Source organism: Poecile atricapillus, chromosome 1 (assembly GCF_030490865.1).
Source record: "Poecile atricapillus isolate bPoeAtr1 chromosome 1, bPoeAtr1.hap1, whole genome shotgun sequence".
NCBI lineage: Eukaryota > Metazoa > Chordata > Aves > Passeriformes > Paridae > Poecile > Poecile atricapillus.
In genome coordinates, this window is record NC_081249.1 from 129,681,294 (window position 1) to 129,701,433 (window position 20,140).

Here is a 20,140-nt window from a genome sequence, read left to right on the forward strand (position 1 = left end):
CTACTTTCAAAATTTAATTAAAAAATTAAACATCGAAATCAATTATTAAAATATTTAAACTATTATTTAGATATAAAAATATATTAAAATATTTATTTGAAAGTTTTAGTTTAATGCTGTTTTAATAGCCTTCAAGCTTGAAAACCTGATTCTGCATGGAGACTGTTCATATTTGAATTGATAAAAGGAACAAAAGTAATGCAGGTTTTTCTGGAAAATTTTTAAAGTACAGGTGACAGCTCTAGTGGCAAAAAATGGATAGGTAAGGTAGCCATCACATCTGCAGATAAATTTCAGAGGTGGTAAATAAACAGTGAAGGATTCACAGGGCTGTGATGTGATATTGAAAATTAATCACTAGCTTGTGCTTGGGAAAAAGTGCTGTTAAAGTAGTTGATCTGGGACCTGGGACTTATGATGAGAGTTAACTCTGAGAAGCCATCAGTTTGGCTAATTGTAAGTCTTAAATTCTCTGTGAGCTGATCATAAGGTGGAATGTTGACTCACTGGGATAAAAAGAACCTTGAAACATAGAACTTTATTGCAGAAAGTTGTGCCATCAGTCTTGTAACTAAAACATGCTGTGAAAGATGATGTGTTTTTTACAGTTTTGGATGAGAGGGAAATACAGCTAAGTATGAACAAAATACCCTGAGACAGAGTAACAAACCATGTGATATTTTCATACTGCCTAGCTTAATATGCTGATATGTTACAGAGGTTCTGACCCAATAATAATCAAATCAAAGGAGAATTGCTATTCTAAAGAAGCAGGAAACAGACTAGGATGTCATAGTCTTAGGGGAAATGGTGACAAAGAAAATTTTATGAAACTTATTTTCTCTTGGATGTTATCTGGAATGCCAGTAGAATAATAATCCTGTGTGGGGAGCATAAATTAGATACTGAAGGGATAAGTTTGAGGAGATGGCTTCCAGTGTTCAGTTTCAATTATTGTTATAAAGGCAATAATGAGAAGTCAAATACTGTGATTGCATAAGTGACTAAAGGCAGTGTGTTGACACTCTATTTTACCAGTCTAAAATGTACCTGGGCTTGGCAAGGCTGGATCTGGAATACTTGAATTGTTTTTACCAAACTGTGAAATGAGTAAAGCCTAGAAGGGATAACTGAAGTTTTCATTAAGGGAATTGGTTATTCACAAGCTGGCTTACAATGAAAGAAGGAGCCAATTGAGCACCAGGAAGATACCTTGGCTGTGAATAAAACTAATTCAATGTTTACGTGTAGGATTGGATGTTGACACTGCTAACAAATGTTAACATTTAAAAAAAAAACAACTTACCTCTGAACTCAGCATTAGACAATTAGACACATAAATTTGGAGTGCAAACTTGCACACCTGAGTGTTAAATCAGTAGACCACTAAAGTGTGTATGTAAAAATACATTAAAGTAGGATATCAGAGCAAGGGATATGAACAAAGACCTGAATCTGGCATTTAGATGTTAGAAGTCCAGGTTGTGTTTTTCTTAGCTGTTTTTAGGGGATGTTAGGAAGTTTATGATCAATGAGCTAGGACTTTCAGTTCGCTCCTTTATGACCAGGCACAAGTGGCAGAAACTGCTCTGGTATTCAGATAAGTGCAAGTTGGAATACCAATAGATGATATTATGTCTGGGTTTCTGCTTTTCATCTTTCCAGGACAGAAAATGGAGACAAAATAGGAATTACCAAAATGACTACTTATGTATCTCAGGCAAATAGAAATTGACTCTTGGATATTAATAGAGAAAATCCATAAAACATACATCAGTGGAGGGAGGAAAAAAGATCCTGTTGTCAAATTCTGTAAGTTATTTCTTAACTTCCAACGGAATGCCTTTAGAGGTGAAGTTACAATTTCACTTTAGACTTAAGCAGAGAAAGATGTTGATGTGTCTCTGAGAAATACTGAAATTCGGAAAGAAAGAACTTCAGCCACTTGTACCTTTACAGAAGGAGGTGGGAAAGTTCATCCTATTTCTAGAAATGACTATATGGAATAAAAAAAACTGTTCACAAAGAAACTACTGAAAATTTGTGTGAAGGAAAAAGGAGAGATTAATAAAAATTCTCCTTGATAAAATATGATGCATGGAATAATTATAAGCTGTAGAAACAATCAAGCTGATTTTTGATGACAGAATTACAAGGGGGTGTATGAGGTTGCTTTGACTACTGGTACAATTTTGTGCTATGTCTCATTTTGCCCTACTAAAGGCACATGTGGCTATGCAAAATAAGAGAATGAGGGCTTTTTTTTTTTTATATTACACTTCATTGTCCTTTTGGTGTAAGTTAGCATTGCACTTCCTGATAATCAGAGACTTATTGCTATGTGGGTTCAGTAGAACACTAAATGAATTGTCATTGCTTCCTACTTTGGAGTAGGATTTTACTCCTGAACAAAACTATTCATACAAATATCTTTTCAAAGAAAATGTTTTTTCTGAGAATGAATTGATGGAGAAATCCAAACAGCCTGTATGCACCCATTAGGTTTATAGAGAGAATTTGGAATATAAAATGACACAGTTTTTGAGTGATACTGTCAATGCAAATACCTTAATATCTGAACTAAACATGTTTTAAAACCTTGTTGAATGTTCCTTGTGTTTTAGGCCATAACTTCTGTGCAGAGGGACACAGGTGTGGTGAAAATTCAGAATGCAAAAACTGGAACACAAAAGCTACTTGTGAATGCAAGAATGGTTATCTCTCTGTCCAAGGGGACTCTGCATATTGTGAAGGTAAACAAAATATTCAAAGATCCGTTTCCTGAACAGCTTACTCAAAAACATAATATGAAATAAATTGTAGAGGAATTAATTTCATTGCAAAGTTCAGTTTCATTTTGATGAATATCACAGGGACCTTTTTTGTGTTCATAAATAGGGATTGAAGGTTACAAGTGGTGCTGGGCCCCCTGTCTGTAGGGTTATTTCATTGTTGCAGTTGTTTTTGCACACCATGGTCACACTGTCACAACAAATTTTAAAACACTGTTTTTCAGACAATACCACCTACTTTCTAAAATGTTTTTTAGAGAACAGTGCTTTTATAAGCATTAATTTAGCAAGTGGGAATTCTGTAGGTAAGCAGTAATATGTGAAGGAGTACTGAGGCTCAGATAAAAAATTGATGAGCTGCGGTCCTTCCTGAAGTATTTCTGTGGGACAGGTACTCTACTGAAATGGTTTTCCTGCGATACATAGGAGACCTATTTCTGAGAAGATTGTAGCTGAGGTAGTTCTGTTCATGTGTTATGTGATCACAGGAATGAATGCAATGGGGTTTTACTCTCCTTTTTGTTTCTCAGTGGTTTCTAGAGCTTGTTATATGTAGCTGTGATGTACTTCTTAATAAATAAATAAATTGATGATTCAGTATTACCACATTCCTTCCTGCCTTTGTGTTATGGGTTGGGTTTTCTTTGTTTTTTGATACCCTTGTATATCAGGTTGCGATACTTAACCTTTTGACCATCATATAAAGTTTTTGAACGACTCTGTCAAAAATATTTCCCTAGGTTGTTTTTACAGTAATACTGGTGATGGATGGGGATTTTTTTTTTGATAAGCTGTTAAAATACAGCATAAGAATTGAAATACTGAGGACTAAGGATGTAAGAATAAAAAAAATACATGCCTGGATTGTGCTTAAATGATCCTGCATTCATAAAAGGGGTTTTTAGTATATGCAAGTGAACAGAATGTCTTGAAATAGCAGATTATAAATGTGTTTGGTATAGTGCAGCTTTAAATCTTATGGTATTTAGTCATTTCTCTACAAACAATAATTTGAATGATCCTTTATATTCACTTTCAGTGACTGGAAAAACAGTTCCTACGTGTGTTCTTAAAGGTAGGCAGCAGATATATTGTGTATAGAGAGAAACTTTTATACAGAAATCTGAATAACTGCTTTATACGTACTATGAGGACTTCTTGGACATCAGAAGACAGGCTGTTTATCAGCTATGATATATAATCTAGTATTATCTGGGATCTTTTTTTCTCTTTTAAACAATGACAGTGCTTAGTATTTCCATTTATCTAGACTGTCCCTTTTTTCTTCTGTGGAAAAAAATGAAACATTCCGAGCCAAGCAATTTTGGAGATACTGGCAGTACATTAGTAGTAGTGATGGTGGAAAAAAGAGCTTTTTAAAAGAAACTGTCAGGATTTGCAACATGCCTGGGTCTGTGTTGCATAAATTTTTGGAAAGGCAAATTAAATCCCTGATTTCTGTGTGTGGGTGAAACATGAGGCAATAGAACAAATAGCTGTTTTTGCTACCTGAGACTATGGGATACAGGAGTGTTGCTTTCTGCAATTTATGAAATTATATATTTGCTAGAAGGAGTGTAGTTCTCTGGAGGTTACACAGAAGAGATGCCCTTAAGCAAGGGGAGCTACAGGCTGACAAATTGATTAGCCAAGAGGTGACTCCTTTCAGCCCTGTGAAGAGCTTCTTTTCACTCCTCATGACAGCTTTCTGCAAAATTTCTTTTTATGCTTCTCTAACGTCATTCCTCTCATCTACGTGTTTATTCTGCTAAATAGAATAATTTCATAGTTGGCTGTACAATAGTCTCAAATGCAGTTTGGAACTGTGATTTAAACAACTGAGGACAAAGGCATGTATCTGAAGGTACAGTTTAGCAGGAGGTTGAAATAGTATAGGGGTGGATTTTTTCTATTACTGTTTTGAATTTCTATGTCTAAAAATTAAATACTCAAAACACCTGAGCAACAGGTGTTTGCATAAACATGCAAAACACCTATGGAAGCAAGGAATCTCTTATGCTCTTTGATTTGTTTTTGGCTTTGCTATGCCTTTAAACTTAAGACATATGATATCACTGTTTCCTTTGAGATTGAAGGTTAAATTCTTTCAAACTCATGGTATGTGCTGGTAAGTGGCACCTTAGTTCAGAGAGCTCCAGATCATTAAGTTGTAGATTCTCTTTCCAGATTTCTCATCTCTTCCAGTGTACTTGAAGTAACTGTGCACGTGAATTGTGATGTATAGTATTATTTTATGTTACCTATGATTTTACTGTTACTTCTGCTTGCTCTTAATCACACACTTTTATCCTGCTGGAGTTTGGCATAATTTTCATTTTGTAAGGTCTCTGAAGTGTTGTGTTTGAGTCTGCTCTGCTTTTTGATAAGTATTTGTCTCTTTTTTTAGCTTTGCATATTCACTTTGCATATAATTTTGCACATTTCATGTATCAGTACAGTGGAAAAAAGAATTAAAAATATTCTAAATTTTATCAGATAATTGGCATCAACAAATACGTAAAATAAATAATAAAAGCCTGAGAGGCTTTCACTATTCATTCTCAGCAACTGCTTTTCAAGTACTTAGAAGCTCCTTATGTTGAGATGTACATATAAGATAACTACTCGCTATATGTATTCCATTGTTAAAATAACATGTATTCAGGGAAGACAATTTCTGAAAGCTAACAAGTAAATGAAGCTTGTGGTGAATGAAGGAAGTAAGTGGAGATTCTCTATGTTATACAAAAGCAATGTGTTTTACTTAAAACCAAAATAGTTGGGCTTTTTCTGTTTTTCTGAAATTTGGCTGCTTGTCTTGCATATGTAAGACATAATTACAGCATTGGTCTTTTAAAAAGAGATGTGTAGAAACATTGCTATTAATCATGTGGTCTGAGGTTTACTTGAAGCTGTGGATAGTCACAAGCGTTGAACCAGTGTCCCTTTATCTCTGTCACATATGCATGGATAGATGCTGGGACTCATGCAAGTGAGCCAGACAAGTCCAAGGCCTGAGAGACTCAAGCATTCCAGTTGCAGCAGTGTGTGCACACTTGCAGCTCTGGGTTTTCAGGACATGACAGATGGACACCTGTGCTGAGCACTGGAAGTTGCATGTGTGTTAGTGCCACATAGGGCAGCAGATTGTGGCAAAACCAGGACCAAAATGGGGAATCCATTTGAGTCTGTCTGACGCTGATTGTTCCGGATGTGTTGTGTGATGTGTGCAGCAGACCTGTAAGTACTTATACACTTACACTTATGTACTTCTTCAGAGTTGAAAAACTCCAGTCTGTGACTACTTTGCAAATAATAGGACAGTACTGCAAACTGCAAGACAAGAAAGAGTCAGCACATGATGAGTCTGAAGTTCAAAGATGATAAAGAAAGGAAAATTAAGTCTCATCAGCTGAAAGCCAGGCTTGTTGCTAGCTAGCATGCTGATGCTCGCTTTTTAGATGCTAACAGGCAAAGTGCCAGGTCTTCTGAAAAGAAAAATTTCTGCTTGTATTTCACAGTGAAGGGGAAAAGAATAATATTTCTCTGCCACATTTCAGCTCCCCGTTCTTTATTACCTTCTTTGCTTGAAAAATTTACAGCCCCTTTCTACCTGCAAAGTTCTGTTGGTACAAAAGTGATTTTTACCTTGTTGCTGTTGAGATCTGATCTGGTGTGAATACTGCTAAAATCTGAAGTGGGATAGATAGCACAGGACAAATGCACGCTTCCTCGCACTGACAAGAGTGCATGGAACAAGAAAATCAGTATTAACCTTAGCCATCCTTTATGCCCCCAAGAAGCATCTCATAAAAGTGGTACAGTGCCTTATCACAAGTGTCTTGTCATGTTTCACAGCATGTGCTCAGCCAGTGTCACCAGAGAATGTTCTGTGATAACGTGTTACAGATGAAAAGATCCACTGACTAAAGTGGACCTGCAAGATGAGTATCCTCATTTTACGACTGTTGTATTCTTTCCCTGTGTACTTAAGTATGCTTTCTAGGATGATTCTTGTATGACCTGACCCTCACCTTAGTGCTGTTACATCAGCTTAAAGAATGATATTTGTGAAAATTCATTCCATTTTTGAACTTGATAGAATTGTCTAGATGCACACATGACTTTCAGAAGGAACATGACTCAGTCGCTTTTTCCCTTCTGTGCTCCGAAAATGTTATTTAATCTGTTGTTAACAAATTACTGCTCATTTCAAAAAAATGTCACATAAGCTCTGAAATGCTGGCCAAATTCAGAAAATCTGCCTACTTCATGCTCTGAGGAAGAGTTATGGTAATTTTACTGGGCTTGGCAGATTTTGAGAAGATGAAGTAAAGACAAATGAAAGCTTAGGGAGAAGACCAAGTGCTCATTTTCCACTGAGCATGGATCCAAGCATGCAGCATGGGGGCCTGGCAGAATGTCTGCCTGGTGTGCTTGAAATCTCAGGATTTTGTTGCTAGGTATTGTAAAAATAAAACCATATTTAATTTCCTTGTAATTTGCAAGTACCTTGTAGACACATACAGTGGTCTTTCTTGCTTTCAGTTTCTTTTCCTTTGAACTTGGCACCACATGTATTCAGAAAATTCCTTACAGAAAGATAGATATGTAAATATATTGAAAATATCTGGTCTGAAGGTCCATTAGTGTGTGTTTTGTCAGAAAATGTTTGTTTTCTGAAGGTCACTTAGAAAAAAAATTGCAACACACAGAAGAAGACAATGGGTTGTTTTTTTCCCCATTATTGCAGACATCAGGAAAAAGTAACCTTTTTAGATTAATGATATAGTTCCAAATGCAAGGACATAACTATCAGCATGCCTGTGGTAGTATGGCATCTAGGAAAAAAAGTGGAAAACACCCACAGAAGTGATGGCTCTGAGAGAGGCTGCTGAGAGTTTCTTCTCTGCTTGAGATCAGGCCAGTAGCTAGTAGAGGTCTGCTGGCAATCCACTGAGTTTTCACAGGTGGTATTTTTCTTGCTCTATAAAAGAATGTGAATTTTGTTGAATTTTCCTCTCCTCCTCTGTATTGATTTCACTGCAGCTGTTGTAATTTTGCCACACTGTGGTATGTGGTACCATATAAACCTTCTGTGTAGCAGTGATGTATAACTGTGGTTTTGGATGGTTGTCCATTGACTTGACTTCGGGGTCAGCTTTTAATGATAATCCTTCTGCTTGCTGTATTTTCAGAAAACCTGCATCACAGGATATCTGTTTGCTGCAGATATTGTTCTGTGTGCCATGATAAACTTATATTCTGTGCATAGGTGTGAGGATACAGATACATATACAGACCTGTGCATACATTTCATTAATTTCAGGAGCTGGGACAAATACTGATGGTAAATGCACTGATTTTTTTCTCTATGCAAAATCCATAGAAAAGGGGAGGGCAGGAGAAGAATCTAAAAGTGTTAAAGTCAAATCTTCACCTCTGACATTAAAGACAACGTTAATGGCAGTGTTTCAGTTGAAACAAAGTCCTCATGGATATTTACAAAGCAAAACCCAAAATCCCCCCTGCAATGCCAAAACCTCCAAACAACCCCTCTGCCTGCCTTTTATAAACTTGAAGCCAGGTTGCTTTTTTAAAAGTTCACCTTTTCTTTGAAAGTTGAAGTCAACCTACTTGACCTACCTACAGTTGACCTACTTTTTAAGATTTCAGTTACCTAACAGTGTCAAATTTAATCTTCTACTATGTAGGTAATCCTGTTTATCAGTGAAAGTCACTTGTTCTGGTGATATAATACAAATAATATGTTTGTCCTGCCTACTGTTTCCATAGAGAGAGACTTTTTATCTGAAATTATACCCTTAAGGATCACATGAACTCAAATTCCTCTATTATAACATGATCAAAAGGCAGGCACTTGTCAGTTGGTGTCCTGCCTTTATGGATATATGGACTTTAATAAATGAGACTGCAGATTCCTTGTGCTATGAGCTGCTAGTGGAGGAGACTTAACTAAAACCAAAACAGACCCTTTCCCTCTTAAGTTCATTGTTTGGTGGTAAATTCAAGGCAGAGATTATATTCTTGCCAGTGGACAGAAAGATTTTAAGTGAAAAACTAAAATTTTTATCCTAAGAAGATTCAAGAGTTTGTTGGAAGGTGATGTTTGTGCCTTATATGGCTGTGGATAGGTTATTTCTGTTATTAAAGCTGCTTTTATATTTACAAGTTACTTAGTTCAAAATCATATTCTAGCTACAGAAACCTGGAAAGTGGAATTACTTGCCATTCCCTGGAGTAACTTTAGTTCTATTGGTATAATGTCATGCTGAGATTTATATGAAAATAAATTCTAATTTCTAATAACGTAACCATATGTTTTCATATTGCTGTAATAAAGTGTCATAAATAATTATGGCTCCCAAGGAGTTCAGGCTTGCAACTGTCAGTTCTTATAGTGTGAATAACTCGCATTTGAACAAATCATAATCATTGCTATTAAAGGAAAAAAACCATCATCACCTCTTCAGGATGGCAATGAAAATTCTGCTCTGAGGATCTTGAGATTTTTGTTCACATGAAGAGATTAGGGATCTTGTGTTCTCAAATCAATAAATGTTCTTACATGTTAGGGTTGCATTCTCCTGAATTGTACAGGATATAATTTGGTAGATGGATTAACGAAAACCCAGTGTCATGTTGCTGGCTACTAATCATAGTAGAATCTGACTTAAAAGTTGACCAGTAAGAGAAAAAAAGGCTATTGCATGTTCCTTTTCACTGTAATGACCCTTTGTTGTGTGCAGAAGAGGAGCTTCAGACCAAGTTTATTAGAAACCCTCCTGTTTACTCAGGATGTGCAGAAAAGGCCCCCTTGTTTTCTAAACTCTTTCTCAGAAAGGAGTTCTCAATGCACCTGGATCCAGGCTTAGCATTAGACCATTAGACTTGGTCAGAGGTTTGAGTCCAAAGGATTGTGTAGATGTAATTGAACCTTAATATAACTTTGTTCCATGGGGTTAAGGATGGCAAACCATACACATATATATATATATATAAATGATTTATCATGATAGTGCTTAGACTAAAAGATGTTAATCAGAATGATTTACTACACAGTAAAGGTAGCTGTGACTACTAATATAGTGTAACACAGTATTTTTGAAGCATACTGAAGGTATTACATTAAAGTTAGCAAAAGCAATTATTCAGTAGAGATTGATGTTAATCACCCATACCAACGACTGCGGGTACATCTTTTTTGCTTACTCTCCAGGATGTCCCCACTCAAGGGAGGATTGTGCATGAACTCCAAGGAGGGATGTGTTAGAAGGCCTTGCCATTAAAGAGTGGGATTGGGCTTTTATAGTATGAAGTGACCATCAGTCATGTGTCTTGGCCAGCTGTGTCAGCCCAGCATCTCTAGTTGCCAGTGGTATCATTGTTAGTTCCTTTATCAGGTACTTTACCAAGTCTGCCACATCTTCACCTCCTTGTCAGGAGGTTGAACTTCAGGGTTGATGAGTCAGGCTGGTTTCAGCATTATTCAACACCAAAAGCAGCAAGAGGCCCCTTCGTATTCTGCCACAAACAGCTCTGTAAATTGGACATTGTTCCAGTTGTTTTACCCCCACTCCAGGCAGTGCATCCTGCTACACCTTTACTGCAACTTCTCCCCATAGCTGTTCCAACAGTGAAAGAGGGAGAAATCCATGCAGTCAGTAGGGGTGTGTATGTCCTGCACCCTGTCAACAGAAAGAGATTTTGCTTGTCTTTACTCATTACGTCCTTGTATTTTTCCTGATATTCCCAAAATTATTTTTTCAAATTATGTTACAGTATAGCTCATATCACATTCCTGCTGGCATCAATGAAAAGGGGAGACATTTGAAAGAGTTTTTCATGGAATTTTGGTGGCTTAAACCAGTTAAGTGCTTGCATCAAACATTTGGCAGCAAAGGAAAGGAAAAATCAGCATTGTTCTTCTAGTGATGAAGAAATTCGCTTGTGTTTGAACTGGACTGAAAAATACTGAGAAATGTTTGTATATAATGAGGACGTTTTCCTTGGACTTGGATGGAAGCCACTTACCAGGGCTTTTATACAAGTTGCTAAAAATGGTGCGCTTAGCTCTCAAAACCTAAGGGTTGAGGTGCTGAAGTTGGGCTTTTTCAAAAATCTGGAGCATAACTAGAATAGTTAAAAAAAATGGCATGTGTGCATGTAAGTGTTGATGTATATATGGGGAATGGAGTTTTCCCATTGCAACACAACAGCCTTCAGTTACTTGGGGTCTGACAGCTGCATCTCTCCCAGTGACCTGTGAAGTTCAAAAGGGAGTTGGCACAGAAAACCTGCATTTAACTTCCAAACAAATTTTTTTCTGATTCTGTCATCTTGACCTGCATCAAAAGCACTGAAGGGTCCTTTTAGATGTTGTTGAGTTTCTGTGGTTACCTGGTTACCTTTTGCAGTGCTTGGGTTTGCAGAGATGGCAATTATTTTTCACTGTTTAATGTCTTGAAATGAGAAAAAGAGAATGTCTTTTAAATGCTGGCACTAAACATTTTTTTCATCTACTTTGAAGAAATTTGATGTGTGGGTTTGGTGGTCATTCTGTATATAGAACTGTAAAATTGCATGTTGCAGGTGATGTCATCTGCCTGCTTCAAAGTCTGTGCTGGCAATAGTAGAGCAACAGATCTGGTTTTGAGGCTGCCTAAATGTTGGCATGGGTGGGTCAGAAGAGGGAAACAAATGCACTTGTTCTACAACAGGATCTATTACAGATTGAAAAGAACACCCTCCACCTCCCTCAGTTTTGAGAACATAAGAATAAAAACATGATTTGCTGGGGAAACCCATAGGAAGGATGTGAAGGACTCTGATCTGAGGCTAGAGAATGTAGAGACCAGAGGTAACAGATGTAGTGAAGTGAGTGTAGAAAATCACTTTGTTCAGGCTTGTGTATAGGTGTTACAAATCTTGGGAAAAAATAGCATGAAACTCCTTGTGAGCTGTTCTCACTGCCATGGTGTCTCAAAGAAAAAATTTTTTTAAATGCTTTTAAGCAATTTTAGCTGCTTGGGTACAAGTATGTCTGAGGCTCTGGTGCATCCTGAGGAGATGCTGAGCCAGAAGTAGGTAGTGACCCTGAGGACACTGTGGCACTTTGCCTGGCTGTGGAGCCACAGCACCCCACCCTGGGAGAAGGTAACAGATGAGAGTGACACCTTTATAGAGGAGATGAAAATTAAAGGTGATGGCTTTGGGGAGCCAGGAGACTTACAGTGCCCAGGCTTTATAATATAAGTCAAAATACAGCAGCTTTGCTGCATCCAGAAAAGGGCATCTAGGAGATATTCTGTGTTGGCCAGTTGTATGATTAATCTTAAACTATTTACTCTACCTGAAGTTAGTTGCAGAAGAAAACAAAAAAGCGCAATAAACTAAACAATCGCTCCTTTTTCTGCACAGGTTTTATGGATTTTTTTGTTTTTGAAGCTACTGAAGGAAATGAGGATTTTATCCTTCAGTAGAAAAAACCTCAACAAACAAAACACCAAAACCAAATAGAAGATATAATTTGGCTTATTATAAAAATATTTTTAAAGTTATTTTTAATAGCAAATATGTCTTGCCCTTGGTGATAGCATAGCTGGAGGCTGCTCCAGTAATAGTAATTATTAAAGCTATTGTCTTTCCCTTTATGTGAAAATATATTTTTTCCAGTAGAAGGTAAACAAAATTGGTTCTAAAAGTACAAGAGTCTCTAAACCCATGACAAATGTCAGTTTATACTGACACATTACATTTTTACCTCCAAAATTTAGTAAAGGACTTTGGTCATTAACCAAAGTTATCCAAAGATATCCAAAGTTAATGTGCATGTGAAAAACAAAGCACAGAAATTATTGGAAAAGGCATTATTGTTAACCTTGGACTTTGCTATTTGGTTTGTTCTCTACTCTTTTTTTACTATTTCAACCTGCATATTTTTCATCCTTGACCAGCAGTTCTCCTTATGGTTTCTCTTCAGATAATGTGGAATTGAGTTGTTTGCTGCTGGTACAAGCTATGTCTGTGTTAAGTGCAGTCTGTTCTGAATTTATTAAAAGTCATTGAGCTTTTGACATTATCCAGATGTAGCAGGGATACACTGGCATATAACAACTTTTATATATTTAGACAATTTTAGACAATAAATTTAATATAGATAGACATATTTCTTTAACGTATTTGTATTAAGTTTTATTATCATAAAAATTCAGCTAGTTGTGGTTTTTTAATTAAGTTCATTTATGGAAATATATTTATAGATTTATTTAAGCAAAACAACAATGTTATTGTGTTGCATGAGGACATGTATTTGAATTGAAACTAAAAATAAGGCTGCTTTTTTCTACTTGCATCACTCTAGTAAGAAGAGAAAGGTGGGTCCACTTGTATGTAAGATCTGTGTGTTTAGTGGTGTGTATCTGGGCAGGTTTGTTTTGTTTGGTTTACTACCTGGAAACTGGGATAATAGTGGTAGTAGCATCCTTTGTTATTTTTCCAGGGTATTGTGAAGTTTACTGAACGCAGGTATTTTATAAGAAACAGCACAATAATAACACAAAAGCAGCTGAAGTAAGTGTAGAAAAGTAATCAAAATGCTTACATAGCTAGAAATAAGTTGTTGGGGTTTTTTCCAGTTTTATTTTCTAACTGTTATTGACAGCTGAAGGCAGACATTCTATAAAATATTCATGTACATATTTAATTTTTAGAGAATTCATCTTAGTCTGTATGATTTTTGACAGACAAATCTATTTCATTTAGGCAGGTAGCTGCCTCTAAAAAAAATACTTAAATTGTATTTTTCTAATACATCTACTCCTATTTAATGATCTGCTTCTCTGTACCTGTATCTTTTTGGAGGCTGGTAAAAAGAGTAATAAAAAAGAGTGAGACTTTGATTTAAATAATTGAAATCAGTACAAATGTACAGCATCTACAAAGGTAATCCTTATATTGATGTTAGTTTCCTGTTGATTTACTGACTCTTATAATAATTTTAGTACTCAGTGTTTTTTTCCAAAAAAGATACCTTCTTATTTTTCCAGTTGGTGTATCTGTTGTTCATGCCTATAGGATAAATTTCAAAATACCCTTTGGGTGTTCACTAGAAAATTTTTCAGTGTCTGTCCTCATCACTTTCTTTGAAATTTTAAATTTAATTTCTAAATTAGAATCTTAGTTTTCCTTCCTGCTATGGATATTTTCTGATTAGTTGCATTATATTTACCTAATTTTTTATTGCTTTTGTTGAAGATGTTTGCAGTGTTTGTATCTTGCATTGTGTTTATATCTTGTCCTGAACCCACTTGCTGAAGCTGTGTATGCCTTACATGCATGAGGCATATAACGTGTCCCTGTAGGGATCAATGTGTTTAATAGTAGAAAATTATTTTCTCTCCACTTATAAGCTTAAGAAAGTGCTTGAAAATAATTGGGATAAAATTGACAATGCAAAAATGCAAGCTCCTTTTTGTCTCTTATCTTCCTTAGGATTGTTTACTTCTCATTTTTGTTTTATTATTTTATTTCCCTGTCTGTTAGGACTCATATTTTCCTTTTAAGCTTTCACCAGAGGCTGTGTCTGTACATCTTGGTAGCTATTAGTGCTAAGATGGTTTTATGAATACACATTTTCAGATTTGAGTGTGAGTAAGTGTTAGCTCCGAGACATGCTGTGTTTTGCAAAAACTGAGAAATCTAACTTGCAGAGAGTTTGCATTGAAGAATCCCTGTCTGCCTTGGGGCTGGCTCTAGGCATAGACACAGCAGGTGGTTTCCTAAGTCAGCAAAACTCCATGGTGCAGGTTGGCCACATGCTCCTTCTGCTTGCCATGTGCTGGTGCCAGGACACAGTCCCTATTGGTGCTTCTGCTTCCCAGGGAGGAGGTCATGAAGTTTGACCTGCCGTCGTGGCGGGTGTTCGAGGAGTAGCTGTTGCCATTCACACTTTTTCTGTTCCCTCAGGAGAAGATCACTGAGTGTTTTGTTTCCTAACTTTGAGTCCCCCATCCATAAGGCAGTAAAATACAATTTTGTGCAGAGTTGATTCAGTGCTCCGCAGTGTCTGGACTGTGTTGTTAGTTGGCATATATGAGGATGCCATGGCAGCTTGTTGTTGATGCATTCTCACCTCCAGGAGTAGGAATGATCCTGATTAGTTTTTCTCCACAAAACTCTTCCTTACTGCTAGAATATGGACATTGTTTTCCACTGCAGGTTTCTTAGGCAAGAGGAATTTTGCTGTACTTGTATTGTCACTTAACTGACAAAATGGAAAACAGGCAAGCCTGTGGGAAGATAAAGATCATTGTTAAAAATTGGAATCTGAGTAATCAATTCAGCTGGTTTAGTCTTTTAAGATACCAGTCGTGGAGGGCCAGGTTCATGCATGTGAGTTATTTTTTGGTTAAGCACTTTGTTTCACTGGAATTATATAATGCCTATTTAAGAACCACTGTTCTAATCATGAAAGGTTTCCTGCATTTACTTTGGCACTAGTAACATTAACCTTTGAAGGTCAGGCCTTCTACTCTGTTCTGGAGGTTTTTTAGCCCATTGCCCCTTTGGTGACTTTATTTGCTTTTCAACTTTCAGTCTAGTTAGCTCAATCAGTGCTATTGTGAAAAGGTCAGTGGCAATCTGAAGTTCATCCAGTTTGTGGAAGAATGTAAGGCACAATTTTCAGTTGCTGTTTTCTATGAAAATCGGTTCAGAGCCTGACACTGCCACTGTGCGTGGTTTTGATCTGATGATTTTTCTGTACAAACAACAATATCAAATTTGGCTAAAACATGACCTCCCTTGTGACTGGCAGGCAACTGATGCTTGACAACACTGGAGCTGCAGTGCAACAATGTCCTTTTCAGCAGTTAGGACCTTGCTAATTTTACATAAAAGGCTACAGAACACTGAATATTATGAAGATGTAGAGCTTTTACCAAACACTGTTTTGGTTGTCAGGAGTACCTAGGTTTGTGTTTTGGGTATACCAAGAAATTGTCAGCTCAGTCTGAGAGCTAATAGATTGTGCCAGTCGTTTCTTTGTTAGTATTAGCATTATTGGATATTCAATAATGTGGAGCAGATGATGAATTTGGAGGTAAGCTGAACCATCCTCTCTCATTAAATGTTAGGAGGCAAATGAATTTTAGTTTTGATGAACAAAATTTTTTTTTCCTTATTTAACACAAAATAAATAACTGGCGTTTGCTACAGCTTGGAACATCTATTTTGCAATTCACATAAATCTTGAAATGAATTAATGAGGAACATGGAAAAGAGGACTGCATCTTGGACATGGGAATCTAATCAATGTGTATTCCCTCTGAGCTGTATCTGTTTTGTGCTGGGTTCCAATTGATTTTGTAAACAGCTTAGTGTTAGCCATAATCCCCTTTGAATATAAATCATTCCCTGGTACTTTCTCCTGTATTTTAATTAAATCTGAACTGACTGGCTTGGGAACTCTTCCTTCAATATCACTACTAAACCAGGTAAATTCTCCCTTATTTTCTTCACAGCCTTATTCTCACCCCTGTGGAATCCATAGGCATATAGAATTCTCAAGAACTGTGAAGTTTAGAAAACCTGAGACATCCAGAAAATGCCAAAATCAGAAACTACATGAAAATCAGAAATCTCAAGGGAAAATGAACTGATTTTATAGTAAATGATTTTCTTTATTTGAATTTGTGTGAGTTCCTGTTACAGGTGATAACACCTTGTCCTTCAAAAGAAAAAAGAGACTGAAATCATCCTTCTGAGACTGGAGAGCTGGGACAAGGGCCTTATATCCTCAGTCTGTTTTAAGATACAGAGAACATGATCTGTCTATTCTCTTTTCAAATTAATTAGCTGGAAAAACAAATTTGGGAAGAAAAATTTTGGTTGATTGGTACAATTTCTTGGTTTCAGTCTTGTAAAATAATGTTTTTAAAGAGGTGATACTGAAATTATTTTGTTGTGTGTCTTGGTTTGGAAGACAGGTGTCTGCAAGGGAGGGCAGGAACCTCCCTTGGAATGGAAAAATGTAGACCCCCCTCCTTCCGAATTATTATAATTCTGAAATCAAGGGGCTCTCAGGCAGAGATCTGGGGATAGGAAAAACAATTCTTTACTAGTATTTATAACAAGGCAAACAAACAACAATAACTACAGTTTTAGCAATAAAACAGAACCAGGGACCCTGTGACAGCTTTCTCGGCTGAGACGGGAAGGGATGGAGGAGAGGCTTTGTTTCACAAACCCCCTTGGGTGGGCAGTCCTGGTGCTCCTGCAGGGCTCTGAGGAACACTCAGCTGGAACAGCAGGGATGAGCTGAGATCCCGGGCCAGTGGCTGAGGTGTATCAGCAGCTCCGCGGCGGTGGCTGGCACTGCCACATGTCCCGGCAGGACAAGGGGTGCGAGGCCACCACCGAAGAGGGAAGAAGGAGAAGAAGCAGCAGCTCCATATGGGTGATGGCAAAATTCTCTTCTCTCTACCGCAAAGTATCTCTGCGCCCAAAGTGTCCTTCTCCAAAACTGAAGAAAACCCACCAAACTGTCCCCACTCTCCCCTTTTCTTGCCCTCTTCCCCCCCTGGGCCCCGGCCGAACTCTTTGTCTTTTCTCAAGCACCTACCAAGTACCCAGAGTTAGGTTTTCCCCCCTGCAACTAATGGGTAAAAATTCCACAGGCAATCCAGAACTAAAAACAAAACAAAAAATAAAAAACACCAAAAAAGACACATAACCCCCAACATTGTGACATAAGTATCCTACAACTAGCATGAAAGCTGGCACTGTTATTTCTTGAAAGATACAGTAAGAAATATTTTGTCTTGTAGAATGGAAAACTTCATCATCAGGTAAACTGGAGATGCAGAGGACAGTCTGAGTTTGGAATGTTGTAAGTGCAGCAGTATCAGACATTGTTCTTTGATATTCCTGCTCGAGGGTGGGAAGGAATTTTGTTTGAAATTATGTCCCTTTCAGCTTAAACACTCTATTTTCACTAATCCTCACCTGTAAATGGAGGGTGGCTCATCATCCTCCAGTAGACAAAACTCCAGGTATTCTAACTACTCTCTTGTGTCAACAGAAATTCTTCCTACTCCTTTCCCAGAGCCTATTCCATAGGTTATGGCTTGACAGTCTTGTGTAATATCACGTGACGCCCCAGCATTAGTAGCAATAATAATACATAGTAAAATAACTTCGGATCTAGTCTAACTCTATTGCAATAGGTGTATCTTTTCATTACTGAGAATTATTGTATTATATTCATTACTGTATTATATTTTTGGACAGGATTTTTCAATGGTCATAACTCACGGAAGTCAAACCTTCAATTCCTTACAGAATAAGATGAGGCATTACTTTTTTTGGGCACTCTCTGTCTTTAAATTGCAGCTTCACAATCCTACTCGTTTTGGTAATTGATCTGTCCATATCTGGGTACCAAAATTCTTTCTGAAGTGGAAAAGTTTGAGAGTTTAGTCCTTTAAATATCTTTTTTTCTCCCCGCCCCCAACTTTCTAAATTCACTTATGCATAGATAGAAGGCAAGAGCTTGTCATCTGGAGGTTACTATTTTGATATGTATTGGTCGTCTAAGACAGCAGTTGGACTTGGTGATCTTAAAGGTCTTTCCCTATTTAAATGATTCTGTGGTTAATATTTAACCATCAAGGTTGGCTTGAAGTATCATGTGAGTAATGAGATGTAAGGATGAGGATAAATGGTAGAGTATGATCAGTCATTGTTCTTCACAGTTTGTGCTGTGCACTTCCATTTAATCCATTTAATGCAAGTATCTCTCACCAAGTGTCCTTTGTTTCCCTCATAACATATTTACCTCGTAAAAGAATGAGTGATGTTTTATCTTTACCTGGAAGCCACTTTGTTGTCATTAGGAGCAATTTTGGAGTCTGTTAATAACATGAAGGTACACAAAAGTGTTCTAAGCTTTGATTATGTGAGTTGTTTATGGAAAGAAGCATCGTCCATAGCTGTGTGTGCTCATGCATATTTATACATGAGTTTATTTTAGATGTTAGCTACATCTGTACCTTTAGGCTGTTGTTTAGTCTGGTGTAATCATGTTGCAATAATTAAAACATCAGAGGAATAAACAAACAAAACCTCATTTTAGTGCAGTGGGGCTTATGATGCCTGACATATAGAAGTAATTAATTTTTTGCATGAAAAGCATACAATAGGAATGCTATCAAAACTGCACTAGCCAAACTGTGCATTCAGGAGGCAGTAAGTGCACTTGAACTCTGTGGCATGTATTCATACAGGACATGGATTTTTTTGTTTGTTCCTTCCTGGTATTTTGTTGTACTAAGAGGCTGCATTATTTGGGCAAAGCCGTGTTGCTCATGCATGGCTTACTAAATTCTCATTTACTGAAAATATTATCTTTCCTTTCAAAAAGTGCCAGTCCTGTTTTTTTCCTAAGTGTCCTTTCAAATTTGATGATTTGAGCAAACTCCAGGCTGTGGGGTTGATTCTTGTTACTTGTTTGGAGAGGTTAGCTGTGTAGACTCCATCACTTTTTACTTTTCCAATAGGCTTCTTGATTTTTGCTGAGATTTCTGAGCACTTTGATGTGTCCTGTGATCACCATATGTTTTCTCTGAAGCTTAGGACAGTAGTTTCAGTTACTGGCACTAGAACTAGAAGTGAATACTTAAATATTCAGATTTTGACTGTGCTTGCCTTCATGCCTCTGGGTCAGTGTGGTGTGAGAGATGAAGAGCTAATTACAAATAGTTAAAAGAGAATATGGATACTTTCTTGATCCTTTTATAATTTTTTTTATATATATGTGCATTGATATTACTTTTCTAATGTCTTATTGTTCAAAGTTACTGAAAAAGCTTCCTGGTCTCCCTGTGGGCTCCTTAAATTCCACTTGCAGTGGAAGCAGAGTTCAGTGTCAGCCCACACAAGCAGCAGTTGATTGTTGGGTTGCCACAGTTCCCCACATGCTGGATCCCAGGAATGCGTCTCCCAGGGTATCAGGAATCAACTTGACAAAGCATAATGATCTAGAGACTTGTCTGCTGCCATAGGGGCAGGACCAATGCTCACAACCAACAGATAGATAAAAATCCCATCTCTGCTGTTTGCAAAGTAGTTAAAGTAGATTATGTTTTCACAAAAGAAAACTATACTTAAGGGTATAATTGGCCACTGCAGACATTAAGCAGTGAAAAAAAAAATTAAGCAAACACTCCATGAGCATGACTCTTGTAAGTCAGTAAGGCAGACTTGCATCAAGTTACCTGAGATTTATTATGGCTTCAAATGATAATAATCTTCACATCTCAGGTGAT

General features: G+C 37.2%; 1 protein-coding gene across 6 annotated transcripts in view; it reads left to right on the top strand.

Annotated features, from left to right (window-relative positions):
* The window catches only part of NELL1 (neural EGFL like 1), a 317,342-nt gene that overhangs the window by 88,173 nt on the left and 209,029 nt on the right, over window positions 1–20,140 (top strand). For 4 of the 6 annotated variants that reach the window (XM_058828276.1, XM_058828293.1, XM_058828281.1 and 1 more), the window contains exon 12: window positions 2,625–2,753. The exons of the other annotated variants lie outside the window; for them this stretch is intronic. In XM_058828276.1, coding sequence (XP_058684259.1) covers window positions 2,625–2,753 — 129 coding nt within the window. The remainder of the gene's footprint in view (window positions 1–2,624; window positions 2,754–20,140) is intronic. 6 annotated transcript variants of the gene reach the window in all.